General features: G+C 44.8%; 1 protein-coding gene across 17 annotated transcripts in view; it reads left to right on the forward strand.

Annotated features, from left to right (window-relative positions):
* Positions 1–16,759, forward strand: part of LOC144508040 (striatin-interacting protein 1-like) — a 47,717-nt gene extending 30,958 nt beyond the window's left edge. For 12 of the 17 annotated variants that reach the window (XM_078235763.1, XM_078235762.1, XM_078235764.1 and 9 more), the window contains 9 exons: positions 1,949–2,020; positions 4,101–4,175; positions 5,542–5,639; positions 6,548–6,674; positions 10,021–10,121; positions 12,399–12,465; positions 14,525–14,629; positions 15,155–15,359; positions 15,834–16,759. In XM_078235763.1, the coding sequence (XP_078091889.1) occupies positions 1,949–2,020; positions 4,101–4,175; positions 5,542–5,639; positions 6,548–6,674; positions 10,021–10,121; positions 12,399–12,465; positions 14,525–14,629; positions 15,155–15,359; positions 15,834–16,090 (1,107 nt within the window). In that variant the 3' untranslated portion in view covers positions 16,091–16,759. The remainder of the gene's footprint in view (positions 1–1,948; positions 2,021–4,100; positions 4,176–5,541; positions 5,640–6,547; positions 6,675–10,020; positions 10,122–12,398; positions 12,466–14,524; positions 14,630–15,154; positions 15,360–15,833) is intronic. The other 5 variants (XM_078235767.1, XM_078235768.1, XM_078235775.1 and 2 more) reach the window with 2 other exon arrangements.
* Positions 16,760–24,422: the final 7,663 nt, after the last annotated feature.

Genomic DNA, 24,422 nt, shown 5'->3' on the forward strand with positions numbered 1-24,422 from the left:
GATTAAACTTTAACAAGTAATGAAATGGCAGGGAAACGCTTTATAAATTCCTGAGTGTGTGAATGGTGCTATATATAACTGCTGTGGGATGAAGCTTCACAGCAGCTGCACTAGTCCTGTAGACTCACTTTATGTTGTAGAAACCAGCAGGGCAGCATTGCCCTGGAACTCCATGGCCACTAGATTGACACTGGAATTTCTCCTGAAGCATTTCTCCCCTTTGGGCTTGCTTTTGGAATGAATTCCCAGTATTCTAGCATTTGTTGGCATCTATCTTTTACGCTTGAGTGACTTTTAAAATAATATTCGTGTCGGTGACATTGACATTTATTGCTCATCCCTAATTGCCCTTGAGAAGGCGTTGGTGAGCACCGCCTTGAACCGTGGTGGTCCGTGTGGTGTAGGTACTTGGACCAAGAGTAGGAAGGGAGTTTGAGGATTTTTAATCCAATGATTGTGAAGGAATTGTGTTATATGCCTAAGTCAAGATGGCAGGTGGCTTGGAGGGGGAAATTGCAAGTGGTGACATTCCATAGCCTCCGCTGCCCTTGTCCTCCTCAGATAGTAGAGATTGCAAGTTCAATTGGTGCTGTTACTGAAATCCCTGAGTTGATGATTGTTGCTTGTCTCCCTCATCATGTTTCATGCCTTGCACACTTTACCTGCAGGAATGGCTGTTTTGACTATTTGATGCCATTGGGACTCTGCATAGCGAAGAGCCCAACCCTGGTTAATAAATATTTTAAAGTGACTACATTGAGTTTAATGTGTCAGTCAGCAGGACACTAGTTAGAGGCTCATTTTGATTTGAGACTTGGCGCCGATGGATCAGTCAGCACGGAGGCAACAGCTGAATGGGACTCGGTGGGAGTTGGGTTATGGACAGCAGAGTCCTGGATGGGCTAAAGTTTATAGACGGATAATTTGGCCAAGGGAACATTAGTGAAGTCAAGTCTCAGCTTAATGGTTGAGGTTTCAGCAGCTGATCAGCAGAAGGTGGGGAGGAGACGAGCAGTGTTACAGGGATGGAAGCAGGTGGTCATGGAGATGGAGAGCACATGAGATTGGAAGCTCAGCACAGGGTCAATTGGATATCAAAGTTGATTCAGCGTTAGGCAGTAGGTAGGGTGTGGAGTGAAATCCAAGTCCTGCTAAGGTTACTGATAACTAATAATTGCTAATAAACCTTGCAACCAGGGACCATAAATACAAGGTATCTTTTTTAAAATTCATTTGTGGGACATGGGCGTCGCTGGCTGGCCAGCATTTATTGCCCATCCCTAGTTGCCCTTGAGGTGGTGTTGGTGAGCTGCCTTCTTGAATCACTGCAGTCCATGTGCTGTGGGTTGACCCACAATGCTGTTAGGGAGGGAATTCCAGGATTTTGACCCAGCGACTGTGAAGAAAAACCTACCAGGAAATACAATGGGAAAGTAAGAAATTTATTTTACTCGGGACCCACCATCACGGGAAGTGGTTAAAGCAAACAGCTTAAGTGCTTTCAAAGGGAAACTAGATGAGTACGTGAAAGAAAAGGAAATGGAAAGTTAAGCTGAGAGGCTGAGATGGGACATTCAAATGGAGTGTGAACAACAGCATAGTCTAGTTGAGCCAAACAGCCTGTTCCTGTGTTGTGTAGAATCTATGTAAGTCTAACTTGGACAGATTTATTGCTGGATTTATAATCTTGTGCTGCAGCATTTTATTGAGTCTGTTGATATTGCCATCTTGTCAACAGCATTATTGGAAAGGTGGGGCCAGAAGCAAGCTGTCATGTGATGCCCTACATGGTGCAATAGCCTGTGGTGATTGATTACCCTGGGTGATTGTTTAATGGGTCATCAAAAAACTTGATGTGCCTAAGTAATTATGCCAGGGCAGCTCTTGGTTGGAGAAAAATATTTTGTTTATATAAAACAAAAATGATTTTGTGCTTTTCCTCCATTAGCACAAGTACGTGTCCATTGCAGAGGTACAGGCCAAGATGGAGGAGGAGCTGCAGAAGTCCCCAGTGTCACTGGTAAGGATGGTGCAGTGTAAACCCACCCAGTGGTGCATGAGGAACAACAAAAGGCTCTTAGTCAAATACGCTCCTCCTACATGCATTCTATTCCATGGGGCATAAAAACAACTCATGGAGGTGATCTTCAAGCCCCACGGACTTGCTTCATCTGGAGTACTATGTCCAGTTCTGGGTGCCATACTTGAGGAAGGATATGAAGGCATTGGAGAGAGTACAGGGGAGATTCACAAGAATGATCCCAGAGATAAACAACTATAGCTATGAGGATAGATTGGAGAGGTTGGAACTGTTTTCCTTGGAGGGAAGAAGGCTGAGAGGAGACATGCTTGAACTATTCAAGATCCTGAGGGATATGGATAGGATAGTGAGAAACTGTTCCCATAAAACCATAAGATATAGGAGCAGAATTAGGCCAGTCAGCCCATCGAGTCTGCTCTGTTCGATCATGGCTGATATGATTCTCATCCCCATTTTCCTGCCTTCTCTCTGTAACCCTTGATTCCCTTATTGATCAAGAACCTATCTATCTGTGTCTTAAAGACACTCAATGATTTGGCCTCCACAGCCTCTGTGGCAATGAGTTCTGTAGATTCCCCACCCTCTGGCTGAAGAAATTCCTCCCCATCTCAGTTTTCACTCTGAGATTGTGCTCTTGAGTTCTAGTCTGTCCCACTAGTGAAAACATCCTCTCCTCGTCCACGCTATCTAAGCCTCTGTGTTCTGTAAGTTTCAATTAGATCACCCTTCATCCTTCTAAACTCCATTGAGTATAGACCCAGACTCCTCAACCGCTCCTCATATGACAAACCCTTCATTCCTGGAATCGTCCTTGTGAACCTCCTCTGGACCCCCTACAAAGTCAGCACATCCTTGGGTATGGGGCCCAAAACTGCTCACAATATTCCAAATGGAGTCTGACCAGAGCCTTATACAGCCTCATCAGTACATCCTGCTCTTGTATTCTAACCCTCTAGAAATGAATGTTAACATTGTGTTTGCCTTCCTAACTGCCAGCTGAACCTGCATGTTAACCTTAAGAGAATCCTGAACCAGGACTCCCAAGCCCCTTTGTGCTTCAGATTTCTGAAGCCTTTCCCCATTTTCCTGCATAACCTCACACTTTCCCACAGTGTATTTCATCTGCCACTTCTTTACCCATTTTCCTAACCTGTCCAAGTCATTCTGCAGCCTTCCCACTTCCTCAACACTACTTGTCTCTCTACATATCTTTGTATCATCAGCAAATTTAGCAACAATGCCCTCAGTTCGATCTTCCAGATCATCAATATATATCGTGAGAAGTTGTGGTCCGAATACTGACCCCTGTGGAACACCACTGGTCACCGGTTGCCATCTGTTCTCGTCCCCACTCCCCACTGGTTGCCGTCCCCACTCTTTGCCTTCTGTCTGTCAGCCAACCTTCTATCCATGCCAGTACCTTGCCTCTAACACCATTGGCTCTTAGCTTATTGAGCAGCCTCCTGTAAGGCACCTTGTCAAAGGCTTTCTGGAAATCCAAATAAATCATGTCCACTGGGTCTCCTTTGTCTCATTTCTTCATTACCTGCTCAAAGAATTCTAACAGATTTGTCAAACATGACCTCCCTTTGACGAAGCCGTGCTGACTCAGCCCTATTTTACCATCCATTTCCAAGTACTCCGCAATTTCATCCTTAATAATGGACTCCAAGATCTTCCCCATGACCGAGGTTAGGCTAACTGGCTTATAATTTCCCATCTTCTGCCTCCCTCCCTTCCCATTCGAGAGCATCAAGAACCAGAGGGCACAGATTCAAAATAATTCAGTTAAAACACTCAACTCCTATAGAAGATACCTGGATCTGCATCCGAAGTGCTGGAACCTGCAAGGCTAACGGACCAGGTGCTGGAAAATGGGATTAAAATGAGCAGCTAGTTTCATTTTTGGCCAGCGCAGACTTGATGGGCTGAATGGCCTCTTTTTGCACCCTAGCTTTTCTATGGTGCCAAATGGTTCTATGTTGTGCAGTTTAATAACCGACCGAACCACGAGCATTAGACAACAATGATTACAATCCTGCCTTTTCCTTTAACACAGGGAGCGGAGGAGGTAGAACAGACATCAGTCGAGATCCTGTATCAGGCAATGTTATATAACCTACCACAGTATATGGTGAGTATCAGCTGTACACACACAGCAGACCCTCCTCCTCCCTCTTCTGCTATATGACCCAAAGGTGCCATTATGGCAGAGATCCGCTCAGGCACAAGTGGATCAATCCTGGGATAGTCTTTAGCTGTACTGCCCCTTAAAACTTGCTGTGTTTCCTGTTTTTCTATTTCCACCCGCCCCCCGCTTTTCATTTCTGTTGGAACCAGGTCACTGGATCATCTCTGCAGAAACAGTCCTGAGACCGGACTGAGAATTGAACTTCTAAACTTCTGTTTTTCACTGGCTTTACCAGCTGACCCCTTGTTGCACAGTATTAAATTTTATTGTTTGTTTCCCTATTTCTGCCTCATTCGGTTCTCTGCTCTTTAACTTTGTTCCCTTAGTTAGGTGCATTTACCCGAACAGGGGCCATAGTGTGGCGACTGGGGGAATTTCACAGTAACTTCATTGCAGTGTTAATGTAAGCCTTACTTGTGACTAATAAATAAACTTGACTTTTACTTTACCTTGGTAGTAGCACTGCTTGAAAAACGGTAATCTTCGTTTTATTCTGAATGCCAGTTTATCAGAGGGACCGGTTCCTTTCCACAATGGCTTTTATTCTTCTTCAAGTGGCAGCCTAACTTAGTTGGGAGGATTTTTACCTCTGAATCTGAAGGTTGTGGGTTCAGAGGCTTGAACCCAAAGGTCTAGTACTGAGAGTGTGCTGCACTGTCAGAGGTGCCATCTGTTGGATGAGATTTTAAAAGTTGGGTGAACGTTTAAGTTTATTTATTAGTGTCACAAGTAGGCTTACATTAATACTGCAATGAAGTTACTGTGAAAATCTCCGAGTCGCCACACTCCGGTGCCTGTTCAGGCACACTAAGGGAAAATTTTACCAATTCGCCTAACCAGCACGCCTTTCAGACTGTGGGTAGAAACCGGAGGAAACCCACGCAGACACTGGGAGAATGTGCAGACTCCACACAGAAAGTGATCCAAGCCAGGAATCAAACCCGGGTCACTGGCACTATGAAGCAGCAGTGCTAACCTCTGTGTGCCATCGTGCCCCTGGTGCCTCTTGAAGGGAAGAGTTGAAAGTGCAGCGGATTTCTTCCCCATGTCCTGACTAACACTTATCCCTCAAGCAGCATCATTAAAACCAAATTATTTGCTCATTATCACATTGCTGTTTGTGGGATCTTGCTGTGCACACATTGGCTGTCACCTGTTCTAATAGTGATTGCATTTCAGAAGTACTTCATTGGCTGTACAGTGATCTGGGATGTGCAGATGTTGTCAAAAGCGCGATTAAAAGATGCAATTTCTTTCTGTCCTGGCGGAGCAGCTTTTGATGGGCTGATGGGTTATTCTGGTTTTACAGATAGCACTGCTAAAGATCCAGCTGGCAGCTGCCCCCACATCCAAGGCAAAGACTGACTCCATCAATATCCTGGCTGATCTCTTGCCGGAGGAGATGCCGTGAGTTTTGTTCAGATAATATTTTCAGTGACTCCTTTTCTGCATGTCCTGATTTGGAATCTTTCCTGTCAAATCACAGATCTGTTTGATTTTTCAATATGTTCATTATCCTCACCCTGCCCATCAAACCAGGCTCACGTTTTCCTGTGGTGTTTCCCCCTCTAGGAAGCCCCTCACCCATGTTGAGCCCAGTTCCAATTTCCAGTATCACAGCGTTTCAATCACATTCCTTCCTGGTGAGGCTGATGAGATGTGGTTCTTGGTCCTGTGATTAGTCCATGTCCGAGACAAAACTGATAAACCTGGAGCAAGAGAAGGGGAAAGACTTTGGCCGTTATTATTTTCGTCTCCCGCCAACCCAATCCCGAGCCCAGAACACAGCAATCAGCTGTCCCAGCCCAGTTGTCATCTGGGCAAATGCAACTTGGGATCTTCCTGATTATTTCTCAGCCCCACACTGGGGTTCATTTCAGGTGCCACATTCTGGGTGGCATGGTGGCACAATGATTAGCACTGCTGCCTCGCAGCGCTAAGGGCCAGGGTTCAATTCCAAGCTTGGGTGACTCTGTGGAGTTAGCACATTCTCCCGTGTCTATATGGGTTTCCTCAGGGTGCTCCAGTTTCCTCCCACAGTCTAAAGATGTGTAGGTTAGATGGATTAGCCATGGCAAGTGTGTGGGGTTATGGGGATAGAGCAGGGGAGAGATCCTGGGTAAGATACTCTGTCAGAGAATCGGTACAGACTTGATGGGCAGAATGGCCTACACTGTAGGAATTCTATGGTTGACTGGATGATTCTGTCATGAACTATCTGTGTCCTTTTAAGATGGCTCCTAGAGGAAGTAATGATAATAGAGTAGTTAATGTTTCAGTGGGATAGATTCACCTCTTTGTTACATTTTATGCAGCAATACTGTGTTACAAAGCATGAAGTTGGGGATTGACGTCAACAGACACAAGGAGATTGTTGTTAAAGCCATCTCGGCACTGATGCTTCTGTTACTCAAACATCTCAAACTCAACCATGTCTACCAGGTAAACGACAGCACCAAAGAAGCCTGGGGGAGTTGGGGGTGGTGGGTGCAGAGCTGGGCAGTGGACGGTGTGGGTTTTGTTTCCCTAACTTAATGTGATTCCTCACCTTGAGCTGGATTAAGTGACAATCCTCCTCTGGCTGCAGATTGGAAGCCTTGTGCCTCCTAGAGGACAGCCAGGGTCTGACAGATGTCTCTTTGCAAATTTGGCAGCTAAAGGCACTGAGTCTGGATGGAAGAAAAATGGGCTTAACTTGGGGGAAATGCCTAATAAAGAGTGGGGCAGGAGGGAACGTTATAACATACCTGTACAAATGTCAGTCCTGTTGCTGGATGCTCACACACGGAATTATTTACAAGTGTGTTGCTGTGTTCCAAAATACTAGACTTGGAAAATCAATTCCAAACCCATACAATAGAATAACTAAGACATCGGTCAGTGAGGTAAAAAATATCTATCCTGTTAACTGTGACTCATCCAAATGGCAGCTCTACATCTGAATCCTGGATTATGTTTCAGCCTCAAACTCACTCTCACATCCATTATTCTATCTATAAACTGCCTACACCCCTGGATCAGATTCCAGCCTCTGACTCACTCGCTTCATGTGACAGTCTGAGAAGCAATATTAAATGAGAAGCCAGCCATCCCCACTCTGTCTTCCAGGCTTACAGAGTCAGGAGAAGTTATTCATCTCGGGGAAGGATTCGTGTTGATTTGTAATTGACAAGGCAGTCAAAGGTTTATGGGGTGGTTAAGAATCTTATAGAGTCATAGAGGTTTACAGCATGGAAACAGGCCCTTCAGCCCAACTTGTCCATGCCACCCTTTTTTTAAACCCCTAAGCTAGTCCCGATTACCCGCATTTGGCCCATATCCCTCTATATCCATCTTACCCATGTAACCGTCTAAATGCTTTTCAAAAGACAAAATTGTACCTGCCTGTACTACTATCTCTGGCTGCTTGTTCCAGACACTCACCACCCTCTGTGTGAAACAATTGCCCCTCTGGACACTTTTGTATCTCCCCCCTCTCACCTTAAACCTATGTCCTCTAGTTTTAGACTCCCCTACCTTTGGGAAAAGATATTGACTGTCTAGCTGATCTGTGCCCCTCATTATTTTATAGAACGGCACGGTATTATTTGGGTGGCACGGTAGCACAGTGGTTAGCACTGCTGCTTCACAGCTCCAGGGACCTGGGTTCGATTCCCGGCTCGGGTCACTGTCTGTGTGGAGTTTGCACATTCTCCTCGTGTCTGCATGGGTTTCCTCCGGGTGCTCCGGTTTCCTCCCACAGTCCAAAGATGTGCGGGTTAGGTTGATTGGCCATGCTAAAATTGCCCCTCAGTGTCCTGAGATGTGTAGGTTAGAGGGATTAGCGGGTAAAATATATGGGGGTAGGGCCTGGGTGGGATTGTGGTCGGTGCAGACTCGATGGGCCGAATGGCCTCTTCCTGCACTGTAGGGTTTCTATGATTTCTAGAGCTCTATAAGATCACCCCTCAGCCTTCTACGCTCCAGAGAAAAAAGTCCCAGTCTATCCAGCCTCTCCTTATAACTCAAACCATCAAGTCCCGGTAGCATCCTAGTAAATCTTTTCTGTACTCTTTCTAGTTTAATAATATAATTTCTATATTAGGGTGACCAGAACTGTACGCAGTATTCCAAGTGTGGCCTTACCAATGTCTTGTACAACTTCAACAAGATGTCCCAACACCTGTATTCAATGTTCTGACACATGAAACCAAGCATGCCGAATGCCTTCTTCACCACTCTGTCCACCTGTGACTCCACTTTCAAGGAGCTATGAACATGTACCCCTAGATCTCATTGCTCTGTAACTCTTCCCATTGCCCTACCATTAACTAAGTAAGTCCTGCCCTGGTTCAATCTACCAAAATGCATCACCTTGCATTTATCTAAATTAAACTCCATCTGCCATTCATCAGCCCACTGGCCCAATTGATCAAGATCCGGTTGCAATCCGAGATAACCTTCTTCACTGTCCACTATGCCACCAATCTTGGTGTCATCTGCAAACTTACGAATCATACCTCCTATATTCTCATCCAAATCATTAATATAAATGACATTAATATATGATCTTAATATTATCATAATAATATTATGATCTTGTGAGCAGGCCTGAAGGAGCTTCTGCTCCTGGTTCTTGTGGATGGATACTGATGTTTGAGAAGCAGTGTGGTTTGGATAGCCTTTCTGCAGTCACACAGCAGGCTAGTTCTCACCTTGCCATCTGGGGAGGCACAGTGGTTAGCACTACTGTCTCACAGCGCCAGGGTTCAATTTCGGCCTTGGGTCACTGTCTGTGCGGAGTCTGCATGTTCTCCCCGTATCTGCGGAGGTTTCCTCCGGGTGCTCCAGTTTCTTCCCACAGTCCAAAATTATTCAGGTTAGGTTGATTGGCTATGCTAAATTGCCCCTTAGTGTCCCAGATTAGCAGGGTAAATACGTGGGGTTACAGAGATAGAGCCTGGGTGAGATGCTCTCTGAGAGTCGGTGCAGACTCGATGGGCCAAATGGCCTCCTTCTTCACTGCAGGATTCTATTTATTCAGTGCCTGTATGACATTGCAATGCAGATTGAATTCGCACATTCTTTGATGATTGAGTCACAGTTGGTTCTAATTCCCACATCTTCATCTCCACACTGACCCGTACTTTTAGTGGTGAGGGCAGATTGGTCATTCACAGACTCCTCAGTTGATCCTGCACCCCCCCCCCCCCCAAACACCCCCCCCCCCCCCCCCCCCCCCCCCCAATGCTTTCTCACATCCGCATCACCCATTACCTGGCCACTGGTATACTGATCAGGTGCTCTCAAACCCAGTCTGCTCCTTGGGGAATCATGTATTCTTCAAGGAGGCACCACAAGCCTTTGAAGTTACACCCTGTCCAGGAACTGCACATACCTCATAACTCCCTTTCTCAAAACCTCTGCTATTCGCCTTGTGAATAATTAGTTATCGATCCTAATCACTGGTCTTCAAAATTTTAAATCAAAACAGAAAAGGCTGGGAACACACCAGGGGGAATTCATCTGTGGAAAAGAAACTGTGTTAACGCTTCGAGTTAACGGCCTTTCACCAGCACGAGACAATATTGGAGATTTAACAGTTTGATTTAACTGAGATCAGAGCCTGGGAAAAGGAGCAAGGCAAAAAGAAAAGAGGAGCAGAAGAAGTATAAATGGTTACTGCAGAATAGCAGAGGGGGAAGGAGCAGGAAAACCTGGCAAAGTAAAGTAGGTTCCCGTAACCTGGGAAAATGATTTTCAGGTTTGAATAGGAGATGAGCCATTACTCTCCTCTGTTTCCTCCTAGTTTGAATATGTTTCCCAGCACTTGGTATTTGCCAACTGCATCCCGCTCATTCTAAAGTTCTTCAACCAGAGCATCATGTCCTACGTCACCACCAAGAACAGGTAAGAAGGGTGAACCCTGAAACCAAACTCCAGCCAGTGGGCAGCACATACTAAACTAACCGTGCCCCTCTATCCTATAACATTTGTGAGCGGGCAGACAGACTTAGCTGTGATGCTTCCCATGATTGAATGGTTTGCTGGCACTGACTGCTCAGAGCCTTGTCTCTCCACCTTACTGAAGTCCCTCATCGCCTGGCACCTTTGGTGAACTAGCAGGGAGCAGGAGGTGTCTGTCGAAGGGATGTTGGCACCTGTGCTGAGAGTCTAAATGCTCCATTCCACTTTCTCATTAACAATGAGAATGGCAGAGAATTAAAACTTTTTGTGTCCCCGGCTCCTCCTCCTGAGCTGACCCTGGCTGGAATTTCATCCCAAAGTGCCAATCCTTCTCCATGACCTCCCCAAATCACCATCATGAGGGTGGACACAGTTAAAGAAAGCCTTCAGGAATCATCACAGCGGAGTTCAAACCTGTCCTTTTCCCCTGTCATTTCCGAGCTACCCTGGCGCTGATTGGGATCAGGGACTCCAACAGGGATTGGGTTGCCTTTCCTCCCAGAGGTAGGGCAGCATAACCCGTTGTAACACCCCGATTGAGCATAGCTACCCCTCATTAAACTGCAGGGACTTCCTTAATCTGTAACAATCAAAGTCTCACTGATTGTAACAGAATTTTTAAGCTAATGCTCTTCTCTCTAAGGAGAAGATATGGAATTCTTTGCTTTATAAGTACAGGCATAGAATACAAAAACAGAAGTTTTACCAAACTCTTCAAAATCATTGGTTAGGCCTTTGCTTCAGTATTCGGTCTAATTCTGGGCACCTAACTTTAGGAAGGATGTTTTTAGTTTAATATAAAGTTTATTTTATTACTGTCACACTGCAATGAAATTACTGTGAAAATCCCCGAGTCGCCACACTCTGGCGCCCGTTCGGGTACACTGAGGGAGAATTTAGCATGACCAATGCACCTAACCAGCACGTCTTTTGGACTGTGGAAGGAAACCGGAGCATCCGGAGGAATCCCACGCAAACATGGGGAGAACGTGAGGATTCCGCACAGACAGTGACCCAAGCCGGGAATCAAACCCGGGTCCCTGGCGCTGTGAGGCAGCAGTGCTAACCACTATGCCACCGATGTCAAGACGTTGAAGAGGGTGCAGAGGGGATTTATTGGAATTGTGCCAGGCGATGAGGGACTTCAGTAAGGTGGAGAGAGCAGAGAAGCTGGGATTATTCTCTTTGGGGCAGAGAAGGTAAAGGGGTTAATCAGGAGCTGTTTAAAATTCCGATGGTTTTTTGTAGATAGGAAGAAATTATTTCCAGTTAAAGAGAAGTCAGTGAGTAGAAGCCACAGATTTAATTGATTGGCAAAAAAAAGCCAGGGAAGATGGATTGGCCATGCTAATAGTATCCCAAAATGTGTAGATTACGGAGTTACAGGGATTGAGTTCTGAGTATGATGTTCTGTCGGAGAGTCAGCGCAGACTCGATGGGCCAAATGGCCTCCTCCTGCACTATAGGGATTCTATGAATAAGATGAGGAGCATTTTCTTTACTCAGCAAGTTATTTTGATCTGGAATGCACTCGTGTGATGGAAGCAAATTCAACAGCAACTTTCAAAGGGGAATAGGATCTTTATGTAAAAAAGAAAAAAAGTGCAGGAATGTGTGAAAGGGCAGGGGAGTGACACTAATTGGACAGATCTTTCAGAGAGCCAGCACAGACACAATGGGTTAAATGACCTCCATGTGTACCACACGATTCTCGGCGTTATTTGACAGAAGATCAGGATAGTTTTGGAGGAAGCACTGCACACTGTATTAATCCTGTCAAAACTTGCATATCGGAGGATGGGGGCAGGGAGGAGTACCAACCACAGAACAAGTTTTGCAGATGGCTGTGTTATAATAGCATAGTAAGAAGTTTAACAACACCAGGTTAAAGTCCAACAGGTTTATTTGGTAGCAAAAGCCACACAAGCTTTCAAGGCTCTAAGCCCCTTCTTCAGGTGAGTGGGAATTCTGTTCACAAACAGAACTTATAAAGACACAGACTCAATTTACATGAATAATGGTTGGAATGCGAATACTTACAACCAATCCAGTCTCCAAGAGTATTGCCAAGTCTGACCACACATTGTGCAGTGTGTCTGTCTGCTCCTTGGTAATGCAGTGAGAACCAGCTGTGAATGGTGTGTTAGATTACTGAGATTATTTCTTGAACGATCAAGCAGCTGACTTTGCAATAATTGTTCTGTTTCTTTGTGCGCACAGTATCTTCGTTCTAGACTATCCTCACTGCGTAATCCACGAGTTGCCGGAACTCACCACAGAAGTTCTGGTAAGTACTGAAGACGTGGAATTCAGAATTTGTCCTGTGAAACTGGAGTCGGGGACCCAGGGTTGACTTCAGCTGAGCTGAGATGGTGGAGTCCTGGTGATTAGCTTCCCACTCCTGGGCAGGGAAGGCAGCACTCAGCCACTCCCTGATTTCCTGCTGGGAAGGGCATACATGTATACACATTGAGTGAAGATAGGGTTCCCTGTGTGAGTACCAGATGGCTGCCCAGTGCTATAGACAGAGTCCAACATCAATCAGCACCTTCAGCATTGGAGGCATGGCAGAACTAATCAGCGCACTCATTTGGCCCACATTTTCAGTTCCGCAGTGTTAAAATCCCATTCTCCCATTGTGCTGAAGGAAAGCTGCATTGTTACGAGGAAGCAGTTTACTTCATGTGGTAGAGAAAGCAGAGAGTTCTCCCAATTCCTCAGCTGACACACCCTTTGGGATGAGCCTGAGCAGCAACGGATCTGGAGCAGCCATGAGGAGAGGTTGGAGAAGCTTGGTTTGTTCTCACTGGAACAACGGAGATTGAGGGCCGACTTGATAGAAGTCTACAAGATTATGAGGGGCATGGAAGAGTGGATAGTCAGAAGCTTTTTCCCAGGGTGGAAGAGTCAATTACTAGGGGGCATAGGTTTAAGGTGCGAGGGGCAAGGTTTAAAAGAGATGTACAAGGCAAGTTTTTTACACAGGGTGGTGGGTGTCTGGAACTCGCCGCCAGGGGAGGTGGTGGAAGCAAATGCGATAGTGACTTTTAAGAGGCGTTTGGACAAATACATGAATAGGGTGGGAATGGAGGGAAATGGTCCCCGGAAGGAAAGGGGGTTTTAGTTCAGTGGGGTAGCATGGTCATTGCAGGCTTGGAGGGCCGAAGGGCCTTTTCCCGTGCTGTAATTTTTTTGTTTCCCGTTCACTTTGTCTGGTAGTGACGCATGCATTTTGGAAAAGTAGAAGTGAGCAGTCGGGGGGCTAACCAGTAACACACACAGTGGAGGAGGTTGGACAGCCCATTGGTTTAGTCCAAGCTCTGGGCTCAGTATTGTGCTTCAGCCTGGGCTGTCAGAGTCACTGTCTCCTCCCTTATTGTGAGGGAAGGTGCTGAGAGAACTTGAAGCAAATGAACTTAGTATATAGAAAGGGGGTTAGAGGTGGAAGTCACACAAGGTTCAGGGAAAAATCTCCAGCTGGTATGACTGCTGTACATTTTGTGCAGCCTCTGGACAGTATGTCACTTCAAAATCTCCTAGTGCCTCTTTGAGGAACACATGACATCCCAAAGGGTGACGTGGGTTTAGAACACCCGATCAGAATACCTCCAGTTCATTTACTATTGGGCACAAGTCCAAAAGCAGAACTGAAATTCAATAATAAATAGCGTGGTTTCCAGATGGGCCAGAAGGTCGCTAATATTCAGGAAATGTCATCCTCGATGGGATTGAGATAACATGCTGGAGTCAGTATAAAAAGAGCTTTACTAAATATTTAATCTGTGCAACAGTGCTCAATTTTGTCATTAGGTGAGGGAGAAAGAAGGATATGTTCTCATCTCCGTTATTCCTCCATCCTAAAGAGCAGAGTGGAATCAGTGTTGAGGCATTCTCGGGTATGCCCTGGGTGAGGGGATGTGACATTGTGATGTACCCATATTCAACACACAATCCAGTGCACCCGATGGCCCTGGATACCAATCTACACTGGCTCCCAATTCAGCGATTCCTGAAGTTTAAAATTCTCATCCTTCTGTTCAAATCACTGCATGACCTCACCTCATCTCTAAAACCTCCTCCAGCCTTACAATCCTCTAAGATTGTTGTGTTCCTCCAATTCTAGCCTCTTGTACATCACCTATTCCCATTGTCTTCAGCTCTTTAGGCATTAAGCTTGGAATTCCCTCTGGAAAACTCTCTATTGCTCTCCTACTTTATAACTCTCCTTAAAACCTATCTAACTTTTAATCTCCTCCTCCTCTGAGTCAATTTGTGTTTGAAGTGCATTGGGATGTTTTATTATGTTTAAGCGGCTAATAAAGACAAGTTGTTTGTTCTGCCTCCAGGAAGCTGGTGACCATACCCAGTTCTGCTGGAGGAATCTCTTCTCATGCATCAACCTGCTGCGTATCCTAAACAAGCTCACCAAATGGAAACACTCCCGCATCATGGTGAGGCCAAAGATTGATTTGATTTGTGGGTTCTTTGCATCAAAGATCCCAGTAACAGGCAGCAAAACTTGAGCTAAAATGGTGCTTTTCAGACGTTCGCTGTCCCCACCCCATTCCCCCTCGCCGCCTTCCCCCATCACCATAGAACAGCGCTGAGTCAGAGAGCTGCATTTACTCCTGCATTGTCCCTAACCCTATGTCAGAAGGTTACTGAAATGGATACAAACAGTCTAACTTGTAGCTGTTTGTTTCATGGAGAATGAACCATCGGCCTATCACATACTCACCCCTGGCTTATTGTGTGCTTGTTGCCTAATCTCATCTCGCCCTCACCCAGGTATTGGATGTGGCCCCTTAAACCTGATGTAGAGAAGCCCAGGACCTTCCAAACAAGACTCAAAATTGCCCTTTGTGAAAACCCGTGGTTATAAATGATAATGACCCCGTTTTTCTTTTGTCTTTTGGGAGTCCAAAATGTTCCTCAACTTGCTCCTCGACTACCTGCATCTTCTGGTTTATCCGCAGATGCTTGTGGTTTTCAAGTCGGCGCCAATTTTAAAGCGGGTGCTGAGGGCAAAGCAGGCAATGCTGCAGCTGTACGCACTGAAACTGCTGAAATTCCAAACCAAGTACCTGGGGCGCCAGTGGAGGAAGAGTAACATGAAGATCATGTCTGCCATCTACCACAAAGTGCGACACCGCCTCAATGATGACTGGGCATACGGAAATGGTACGGCAAAGAAAACCAGACCCCCGCGCGGGTAGTTAGCCTGGGTCAGCAGTGCACACAGTGTACTGAACCGGTAGCAGTGCAAGACTTTGAGGTTCCAGGTAGGGCACTTGCTCCTAATCCCGGAGGCATACCAGCGGTCAATTTGCACACAGTAAGATCCCACTAACAGGTCAGATCATCTGTCGTAGTGATGCTGGTTGAGGGATAAATAATGGGCACTGGGGAGAGCTCCCATGCTGCTCTTCCAATAGTGGTTGTGGGATCTTGCATGTTGCTCTGGGAGCTCAGAGGAGAGCTCGGTTTAACGGCACCTCCAACAGTGTAGCACTCTGTTACTCGGATTGTCGGTTCAGAAAGCCTGTTCAGTCTTTGCGAATTGTTTTCACCGCTCAGTTCTGGCACCATCCTTCTAAATCTGCAATCTCGATTAGTTTCGAACAGCAGTAAGTTGTGACATCTGTCTTCCCACAGATATTGATGCTCGCCCCTGGGACTTCCAGGCAGAGGAGTGCAGCCTGAGAGTGAATATTGAAATGTTCAACAGCCGACGCTATGGCCTGCACCACACTGACCTGGAGTTTGCCCCAGTGGATAACTGCCTGCAGAGTGTCCTGGGCCATCAGGTCTCGCTGCCCGAGGATTTCCGCTACAGCTATGAACTCTGGTTGGAGAGAGAGGTTTTTGCCCATCCTATCCATTGGGAGGATCTTCTGCAGCCTCTGACTTAGTGACGACAGCTCACCCCTCGAGTGGGTGCTTCTCCAATGACCTGTCTTCAAAAGACTTCATTCAATGAAAAGCCCATCTCAGCTCTTTCTGGTGTTTGGTTTTTAACCTTATTTCTTGGGGGTAGTAAATTTCCAGCTTCATTTATTCCACCATACCCCCTCCCCCACCCCGCCACCAGCCTCTGCACCTTCCTGCCCAACAGCTTGTCATTGAGTGGTGCACCCACATCCCATTCTGGAGTCCGTTACATACAGCCAACTGGACCAGGACACGGGGCGTTCAGAGGGGACTCTCCTCTCACCCACTCGACTTGACAGATCAGGAACTGACTGCAGCTTGACACATGTTTTACTGTTGGAGACTTGGTAATGTGGTGTATGCTGCATTGGTGCAGGGAAAGAACTGAGTTCACACTCGTGTCCGTGAATGTGCAAGGGCGGGAACAGCTTTGCACCACCTGGAAAAATGGGAAAGGTGTTTACTTGGAGATGATTTTTAATCAAAGAGCACTGCAATCTGGCAAGGAGCTGACATGATGGGTTGAGTGTCTCCTCCTGTGTGATAAAGCTCTGTGGATTGGAGGCCTGCAGGGTTTTAGCTGCAACATCTTGTGCTCTTGTCTTATCATGAGACACACTGCTGTTTATATTAAAATTGTGGATACCCCACTGATAGTGTTAGTCACGATGACTCAGGAGGTGGTGAAAGTTTGAGAGACAGTGAAATGCACAATGCTAAAGTGTTTTTAGTTGTTGTCTGGGCACCTCAGCTGAATTGTGCTGATGGCTTCTGAGTGGAAGTGACTTTTCTTTTGAATGTTGATGATGTGTTTAAAGTGTGCAACAGGTTTTGGACCAGGCTGGTCCATGTGGCATTGTTCATGACTAGGATCTGTAGCACAATTGTGAAGTTTGCAGCATAGCTAAAGTGTTTGTCACCTTCACTACCTGAGAATGCAGTTGGAGCTTCGATTTAACATTCCATCCAAAAGACCTTTTCCTCAGTACAACACCAGAGTGTTAGCCTAGATTATGGTGGCACAGTGGTTAGCACTGCTGCCTCACAGCAATGGCACAGTTGTTAGCACTGCTGCCTCACAGCGCAAGGGACTCGGGTTCAATTCCAGTCTTGGGTGACTGTGTGGAGTTTGCACCTTCTCCCAGTGACTGCGTGGGTTTCATCTGGGAGCTCTGGTTTGCCCTCTCAGTCCAAAGATGTGCAGGTTAGGTGGATTGGCCATGTTAAATTGCCCCTTAGTGTCCAAAGATGTGTATGTTAGAGAGATTAGCCATGGTAAATGCACAGGGTTACAGGGATAGGATGGGGAGTGGGCCTGGGTAAGATGTTCTTTGGAGAGTTGGTGCAGACTTGAAAGGCCAAATGGCCTCCTTCTGCACTGTAGGACTTCTATGATTATGTGCTCAAATCTCTGGAATGGGACTTACACCCACCACCTTCTGGCTTAGGTGCAACAGTATTACCACTGGGATGAGAATGACACAATTGCATCAATCACTGAGCTAGGCAGGGGTTTTGGGCAAACATTTTATTTCACAGCAAACAAAATGTATTTATTCCACAAAGAGTCTGTTGAAACAGCTAACAGTCTACAGAGTCTACTTGAAATGAGTCTCTACAAACTGGAAGAAACAAAGGCCATGATTGAAATTGAAACAACTTCTCCCGATGAAATCAGGATGGTTTCTTCAGTGAGATGCAGTGAGTGGGGAATAGTTACGTGAGACAAATTGTGTGTGCAAAACCAATTTCAGTCACTTACAGCACCGCAGTTTCCAGAACTGATTAACTGGCTATTTCTCCACTCATCTCCATTCTGGCCAGAAATTGTGATATTTCTATGTGCCGCCCAAAGATTAGTAAATACCATTGAATCATCCAGCACAGGAGGAGACCATATGGCCCATCTTTCCTGTTACATTGAGTGAGCTATCTAATTAGTCCTACTCCCTCCTCTTTCTCCATTTCTCTGTAAATGTTTCCTCTTCAAGTAATTATTCAATCCCCTTTAAGTTAGTATTGAATCGGCTTCCACCACCCTATTGTTAAGAGCACAGCTGATGTTAAATGCGAGTGTATTCCAAAATCCAAAAGGATTCTTTGAAATGCCTGCTCGCAACTTGGAATTTGGTATTATGTGAGGAAAGATGTGAAGACCAGTGAGGAATGTCTCAGGCTGAATTTAAACAAAATAAATAGTTACACAGTAAAACACATAAGAAAGTCAACTAAAAATACACTTAACTACATAAATGGCTATCCACAATATCTTTAAATTTACCCAGTTCCAAACCCCTCTTTTCCTAATCTTGGAGCTAAATCTCCCCAAACAACATAAGAATATAACATAAAAACTGGGAGCAGGAGTCGGCCATCTGGCCCCTCAAGCCTGCTCCACCATTCAATAAGATCATGGCTGATCTTTTCGTGGACTCAGCTCCACTTACCCGCCCGCTCACCATAACCCTTAATTCCTTTACTGTTCAAAAATTTATCTATCCTTGCCTTAAAAACATTCAATGAGGTAGCCTCAACTGCTTCACTGGGCAGGGAATGCCACAGATTCATAACCCTTTGTGTGAAGAAGTTCCTCCTCAACTCAGTCCTAAATCTGCTTCCCCTTATTTTGAGGCTATGCCCCCTAGTTCTAGATTCACCCACCAGTGAAAACAACTTCCCTGCTTCTATCTTATCTATTCCCTTCATAATCTTGTATGTTTCTATAAGATCTCCCCTCATTCTTCTGAATTCCAGTGATAGCTCCAGTCTACTCAGTCTCCCCTCATAAGCCAACCCTCTCAACTGCGGAATCAACCTAGTGAATCTCCTCTGCACCCCCTCCAGTGCCAGTATATCCTTTCTCAAGTAAGGAGACCAAAACTGTACACAGTACTCCAGGTGTGGCCTCACCAGCACCTTATACAGCTGCAACATAATCTCGCTGTTTTTAAACTCCAGCCCTCTGGCAATGAAGGACAAAATTCCATTTGCCTTCTTAATTACCTGCTGCACCTGCAAACCAATTCCTTCTGATTACTGCACAAGGACACCCAGGTCTCTCTGCACAGCAGCATGCTGCAATTTTTTACCATTTAAATAATAGTCCATTTTGCTGTTATTCCTACCAAAATGGATGACCTCACATTTACCAACATTGTACTCCATCTGCCAGACCCTCGCCAATCACTTAGATTATCTATATCCCTTTCAGCGTCCTCTGCACACTTTGCTCTTCCATCCATCTTAGTGGCATCTGCAAATTTTGACACACTACACTTGGTCCCCAACTCCAAATCATCTATGTAAATCGTAAACAATTGCGGCCCCAACACTGATCCCTGAGGCACACCACTGGTCACATCCCATTGGTTTTAAAACAGTAAGCAAAATCCATCAATAGTTACCACATCAGGCACCTATATCTTTTGAGTTGCTTCCAATTTAGAATAGAGACAACAGACTTCTCAATAGCGATTATTTCCAGATACAGCTTGTTGGGAGTAGACACAGCTTGCTGCTGTGGTCTCAGAACCTTGCACAAGGTGAACTTTCTTCTGATGTACTGCTTTCATTTTGATCTTCCCTAATTTAAACTAATTTCTCAGAAGTCCCTCTTAATTACCATTATTACATGGGCTCAATTTTTAGAATGTAAGTGTGAAGTTTACCCCCATCTATTCTTTTGAGTATACCATCTCTAGATTTAACTTTACAGTATATCATGTTTCCCATTGTTAACAACTTGCCTTGGGTAAACATTTGTTCAGTGTTGCTTGGCTAATCAGCATATCAAAGCCCTAGTTCTATCCACCCAGCCAATCTGTTCTTTTTCCAATTTCCATTTAAAAATAGTTTGTCTCCTTTAAACATACAACCACCATAGCAAACTCCCAATTATTGGATTTCTTATTTTTCCCATTTTACTACGATGTCCTAACACTATCAGCACTGAAATCTAGATAATCAAATCCTATTGCTTTAAAAAGAATTCTCCTCCCACTACTGGCTTTTTGATATTTATCTTAAATTGGTGTTTTCTATTTACTCTCAAACATCTCCTGAACCCCCTTCCCAACCAGTGGAAGTATTTTCTCACGATTTACTCTACACCCCTGTTAAATCTCTAACTCCTCTGCTCCAAGGGGAGCAATTCCAACTTCTCCAGTTGTCCACAGAAATGAAGTTCTTCTTCCCTGCTACCATTCTAGTAAACCTCCTCTACATCTTGACATCTTTCCTGTTTGGTACCTAGAAATGAACACCGTTCTCCAGCTGGAACCTAACCAGTGGATTATAAGGGTTTACCGTGGGTCAAGTAGTGGAGTTATGGTTGGAAATGTATTGATGGGGAGGAGGGAAGATAGCATTCAAATAAATGATTTTATAACATGTGTGTAGAGGCACCGTACATCATTCACTCATAATCCTTAATAGTATGAAAGGAATAATATGCAGTTGTACTAATAGACTTTTTGGCACAGGTCATTCTGTTCAACCACTCCCTGCAGTTGGCTACGCTGCTTTATCAGCAAGCACCTTCTATTCCTTATCCCCACAAGTGAAAATCCAGCTTTGCCTTTTCTTTATTCATTCATGGGACATGGGCGTTGCTGGCTGGCCAGTATTTATTGTCCATCCCTAGTTGCCCTTGAATTGAGTGGTTTGCTAGGCCATTTCAGAGGTCAGTTGAGAGTCAACCACATTGCTTTGCATCTGGAGTCACATGTAGGCCAGACCAGGTGAGGACAGCAGATTTCCTTCCCCAAAGGACATTAATGAACCAAATAGGTTTTTACAACAATCAACAATGGTTTCATTGTCACAATTAGACTTTTAATTCCAGATTTTTTAAATTGAATTCAAATTTCACCATATGGCGTGGTGGGAATTGAACCCAGGTCCCTAGATTCCTAATCCAGTGACAATACCACCAGGCCCCTGGAGGTCAGACCAGTTATTCTGGGGGAGTCTCTGTTCCTCTTTAGAAACCCACGTCAGTCACATTGTGTCAGCCTCTCTCTGCTGTGATGACATGAGCAGTCAGTGCTGCCCACAATGCACTATTCTTATTCATGACATCACAGCAACTGATGCATTAGGTGATAAATCTACCTCCAAGGCCCTCCTAACCACCAATTCTGAAGCCAAAATCCAGGTCAAGTGGTTGGCTGGTAAGTGTACAGATATAAAGGTATTTAGAACATAGAACAGTACAGCACAGAACAGGCCCTTCGGCCCACGATGTTGTGCCGAGCTTTATTTATAGCATTGAATTACCTGATATTTATTGGGTAATTCAGTAGGATAAACAAATGGAAATTGATGAAGTTAAAAATGCACATGCAAATTGGTAAATACTGGGGAAGGATGTATGGGAGCGGTGAGAAAGAAATCTTGATTTGTTTACAATCTTTGGCCAGTTTGTTGTGTGAAGCAGGAAATCCTTAGAAACACAAACATTTTGGGATTGAGAGATGTCCAGCAATGTTAACAGCACTGGACCTGATAAAGTTTACTTCATGGAAGGAAATCATTTGGCCCATTGTGTTTGTACTAAAACAATGCAATACTGCTTTCATCTCATTGCTGTTTTTCTCCACCTGTTCCAAATATTTAATTTCCCCTTAACAGAAGCAGTGATCTCTGCTGCAACCTTTCCACATGGAATAGCATTTCTCTATGTTGGGTGGCACAGTGGTTAGCAGTGCTGCCTCGCACTGTTAGGGACCCAGATTCAATTCCAGCATTGGGTGATTGTCTGTGTAGAGTTTGCATGTTCTCCCCGTGCCTGCTTGGGCTTCCTCCGGGTGCTCTAGTTTCCTGCCACACTCCAAAGATGTTCGTGTTAGGTGGACTGGTCTTGCTAAATTGCTCCTTAGTGTCAGGGGGATTAACAGGGTAAATACATGGGGTTACGGGGATAGGGTTTGGGTGGGATTGTTATCAGTGCAGGCTCGATAGGCCGAATAGCCTCCTTCTGCACTGTAGGGATTCTATGATCCTATGATGTGATCCTCTTGCTTTGCTACCTTAGTGACTGTTCTAACTGAAGAAAAAATCTTTACCTATTTACAATCAAAACTTCTCCATTTTAAGAAATGTAATAAAATCTTCTCTCCAATGGAAATTATCCCAGGATCTCGAGTCTCACCTCCTACGTAGGATCAGGAGTCAGCCATTCCATCCCTTCCTGCTTGTTTCACCATTCAGTCAGATCATAGTTGAGCTATGTTTTACCTGCCTCAGCTCCCTGTCCCCTGATATCCTTACCTATTGATCCCAGCCTTGCATTGGTACCATGTGACTGAGGTTGGCCTCCAATGATGACCACCTTTGTAAGTGATATGGCTCCAGCCATTTTAGGGTTTTCCCCTTGAACACAAAGATTCCCAGTTTTCCTTTGTGGTCAAATGCTGTCTTTAATATTCCATTTAGTCTCGATGCTGTAGTCGATTCTTGTTGCTACATCTCAATCAAGGCATTGACGGAAGTCTGAAGTCGTGCTTCTAGCTGAACCTACTGCTTGGCAGATTACTGGAGACTGGGTCATGTGATGGCACTGTTGATAACTCCATGCATTATTTTATTAATGAATTGGAGAAGATAGGGCAGAAATTAGCTGGTTAGATTTATTCTGTAAAACATACCAAGGTAATCTTTCATATTGTTAGGTGTCCGAGTTAACTTGACTTAACCAGGTCAACCCAATTATTCTGAGAGGGAAAAATCTTACTGCCCAAAAGGTGGAAAAGAACATCATCAATACATTTATCCGTCTTCACATTTCTACTTTCAACCTTCGGCTGGCAATTTTCCACACATCCCTCTTTGGTCCACAGAATAGATTTCAATCTTGCTCATGGCGTATTTGAATGTATTGACCTATATTTACCCCTAAAACCACCAAATCTATTTTTTCCTTCACACATTTGTATACATTTCAATGCTTGACCCTGATCTTTTGTGCCACCAAACAATTGCCCTTTGTGTTGACAATTGTCTGACTTTTCTACCTTGTGGCCAAGCTATTCCAATGCTGACACTTGCACCTTACACCCATCTCACAGTATAAAGATGCCGGTGTTGGATTGGGGTGGGCAAGATGAGAGGTCACACGACACCAACAGGTTCATTTGAAATCACAAGCTTTCGGAGTGCTGCTCCTTTGACAGGTGAAGTGGAGAGAAGCGCGTATGCACAGAATATGTGAGCGGAGTGACAATAGCCCGATACTCTCAGGTAATCAAGCATGTCAACGGATAAGTGCAGTGTAGGCCAGCTAAATAACAATTACAGATAAGCACGAGTGCGAATAGATAAGTGCAAGCAGTTAAGTATAATCAGTATATGTAAAGTGTCGACAGGCTGTATAACAAGTGAAGGGATGACCTAAGAACCGATAATTTAAGGCAGAGAGATAATTACAAATAATCAAAGATGGTGCTAAACACAATGCAAACTAATTCAGGCAGAGCGATTGTCACATGGAATAAAGGTGTGTATGGTGTCAAAACAAGAACATTAGGAAGATTTTTACCCCACAGAACAGTATGATGGGGTCACATATAGTGCAACATGAACCTGAGATCCCAGTTAAGGCCATCCTCATGAGTGTGGAACTTGGCTATCAGTTTCACCTGTAAAAAAATTGTTATTCAGCCGGCCTACACTGCATTACACTGTACTTATCTGTTGACACTCTACCTGAGAGTGTCGGCCTATCATCACTCCGCCCATATATTGAGTGCCTGCATGCCTCTCTCTGCTTCACCTGACAAAGGAGCAGTGCTCTGAAAGCTTGTCATCTCACGGTGACTTATGTTTTGGACTGCTGTGACTGTAGTTCCTGGAAGCCAATATGTTTGTCATTTTGCATTAGCAGCACTTTATAAATTGCATTCAGCAAATTACCTTATCTTTCTCTCCTGCTTTGCTTCTTTGACCAACCTTCAACTAATATTTCCCTGTGGCTCAGTGTCAAATGTCTGTTAACCACTCCTGTGTATTGATATATTTTACTACCTCAGGGCACTATATAAATGCAAGTTGTTGACAGTTTTTAAAAAAATAATGTTTTTATTGAAAGTTTTCCATGTTACATTTGACCACAAAATGCAACAAATTCCCAAAATCCAGCATAGTACAGTAATCATTATTCCACATAAGCATACTAAAAAGACCAGCAAATACTCATACAAATGATTCAATTTATCAATCATTGTAGTCGCTGTCTCCCCTTGTACAGAAAAAGAAAGGATACCAGAAAGAAGGGGGGGTATCTCAGGGTAACAGGGTAAAGCCATGAGACATGGC

This window comes from Mustelus asterias, chromosome 19 (genome assembly GCF_964213995.1).
Source record: "Mustelus asterias chromosome 19, sMusAst1.hap1.1, whole genome shotgun sequence".
Taxonomy (NCBI): Eukaryota; Metazoa; Chordata; class Chondrichthyes; order Carcharhiniformes; family Triakidae; genus Mustelus; species Mustelus asterias.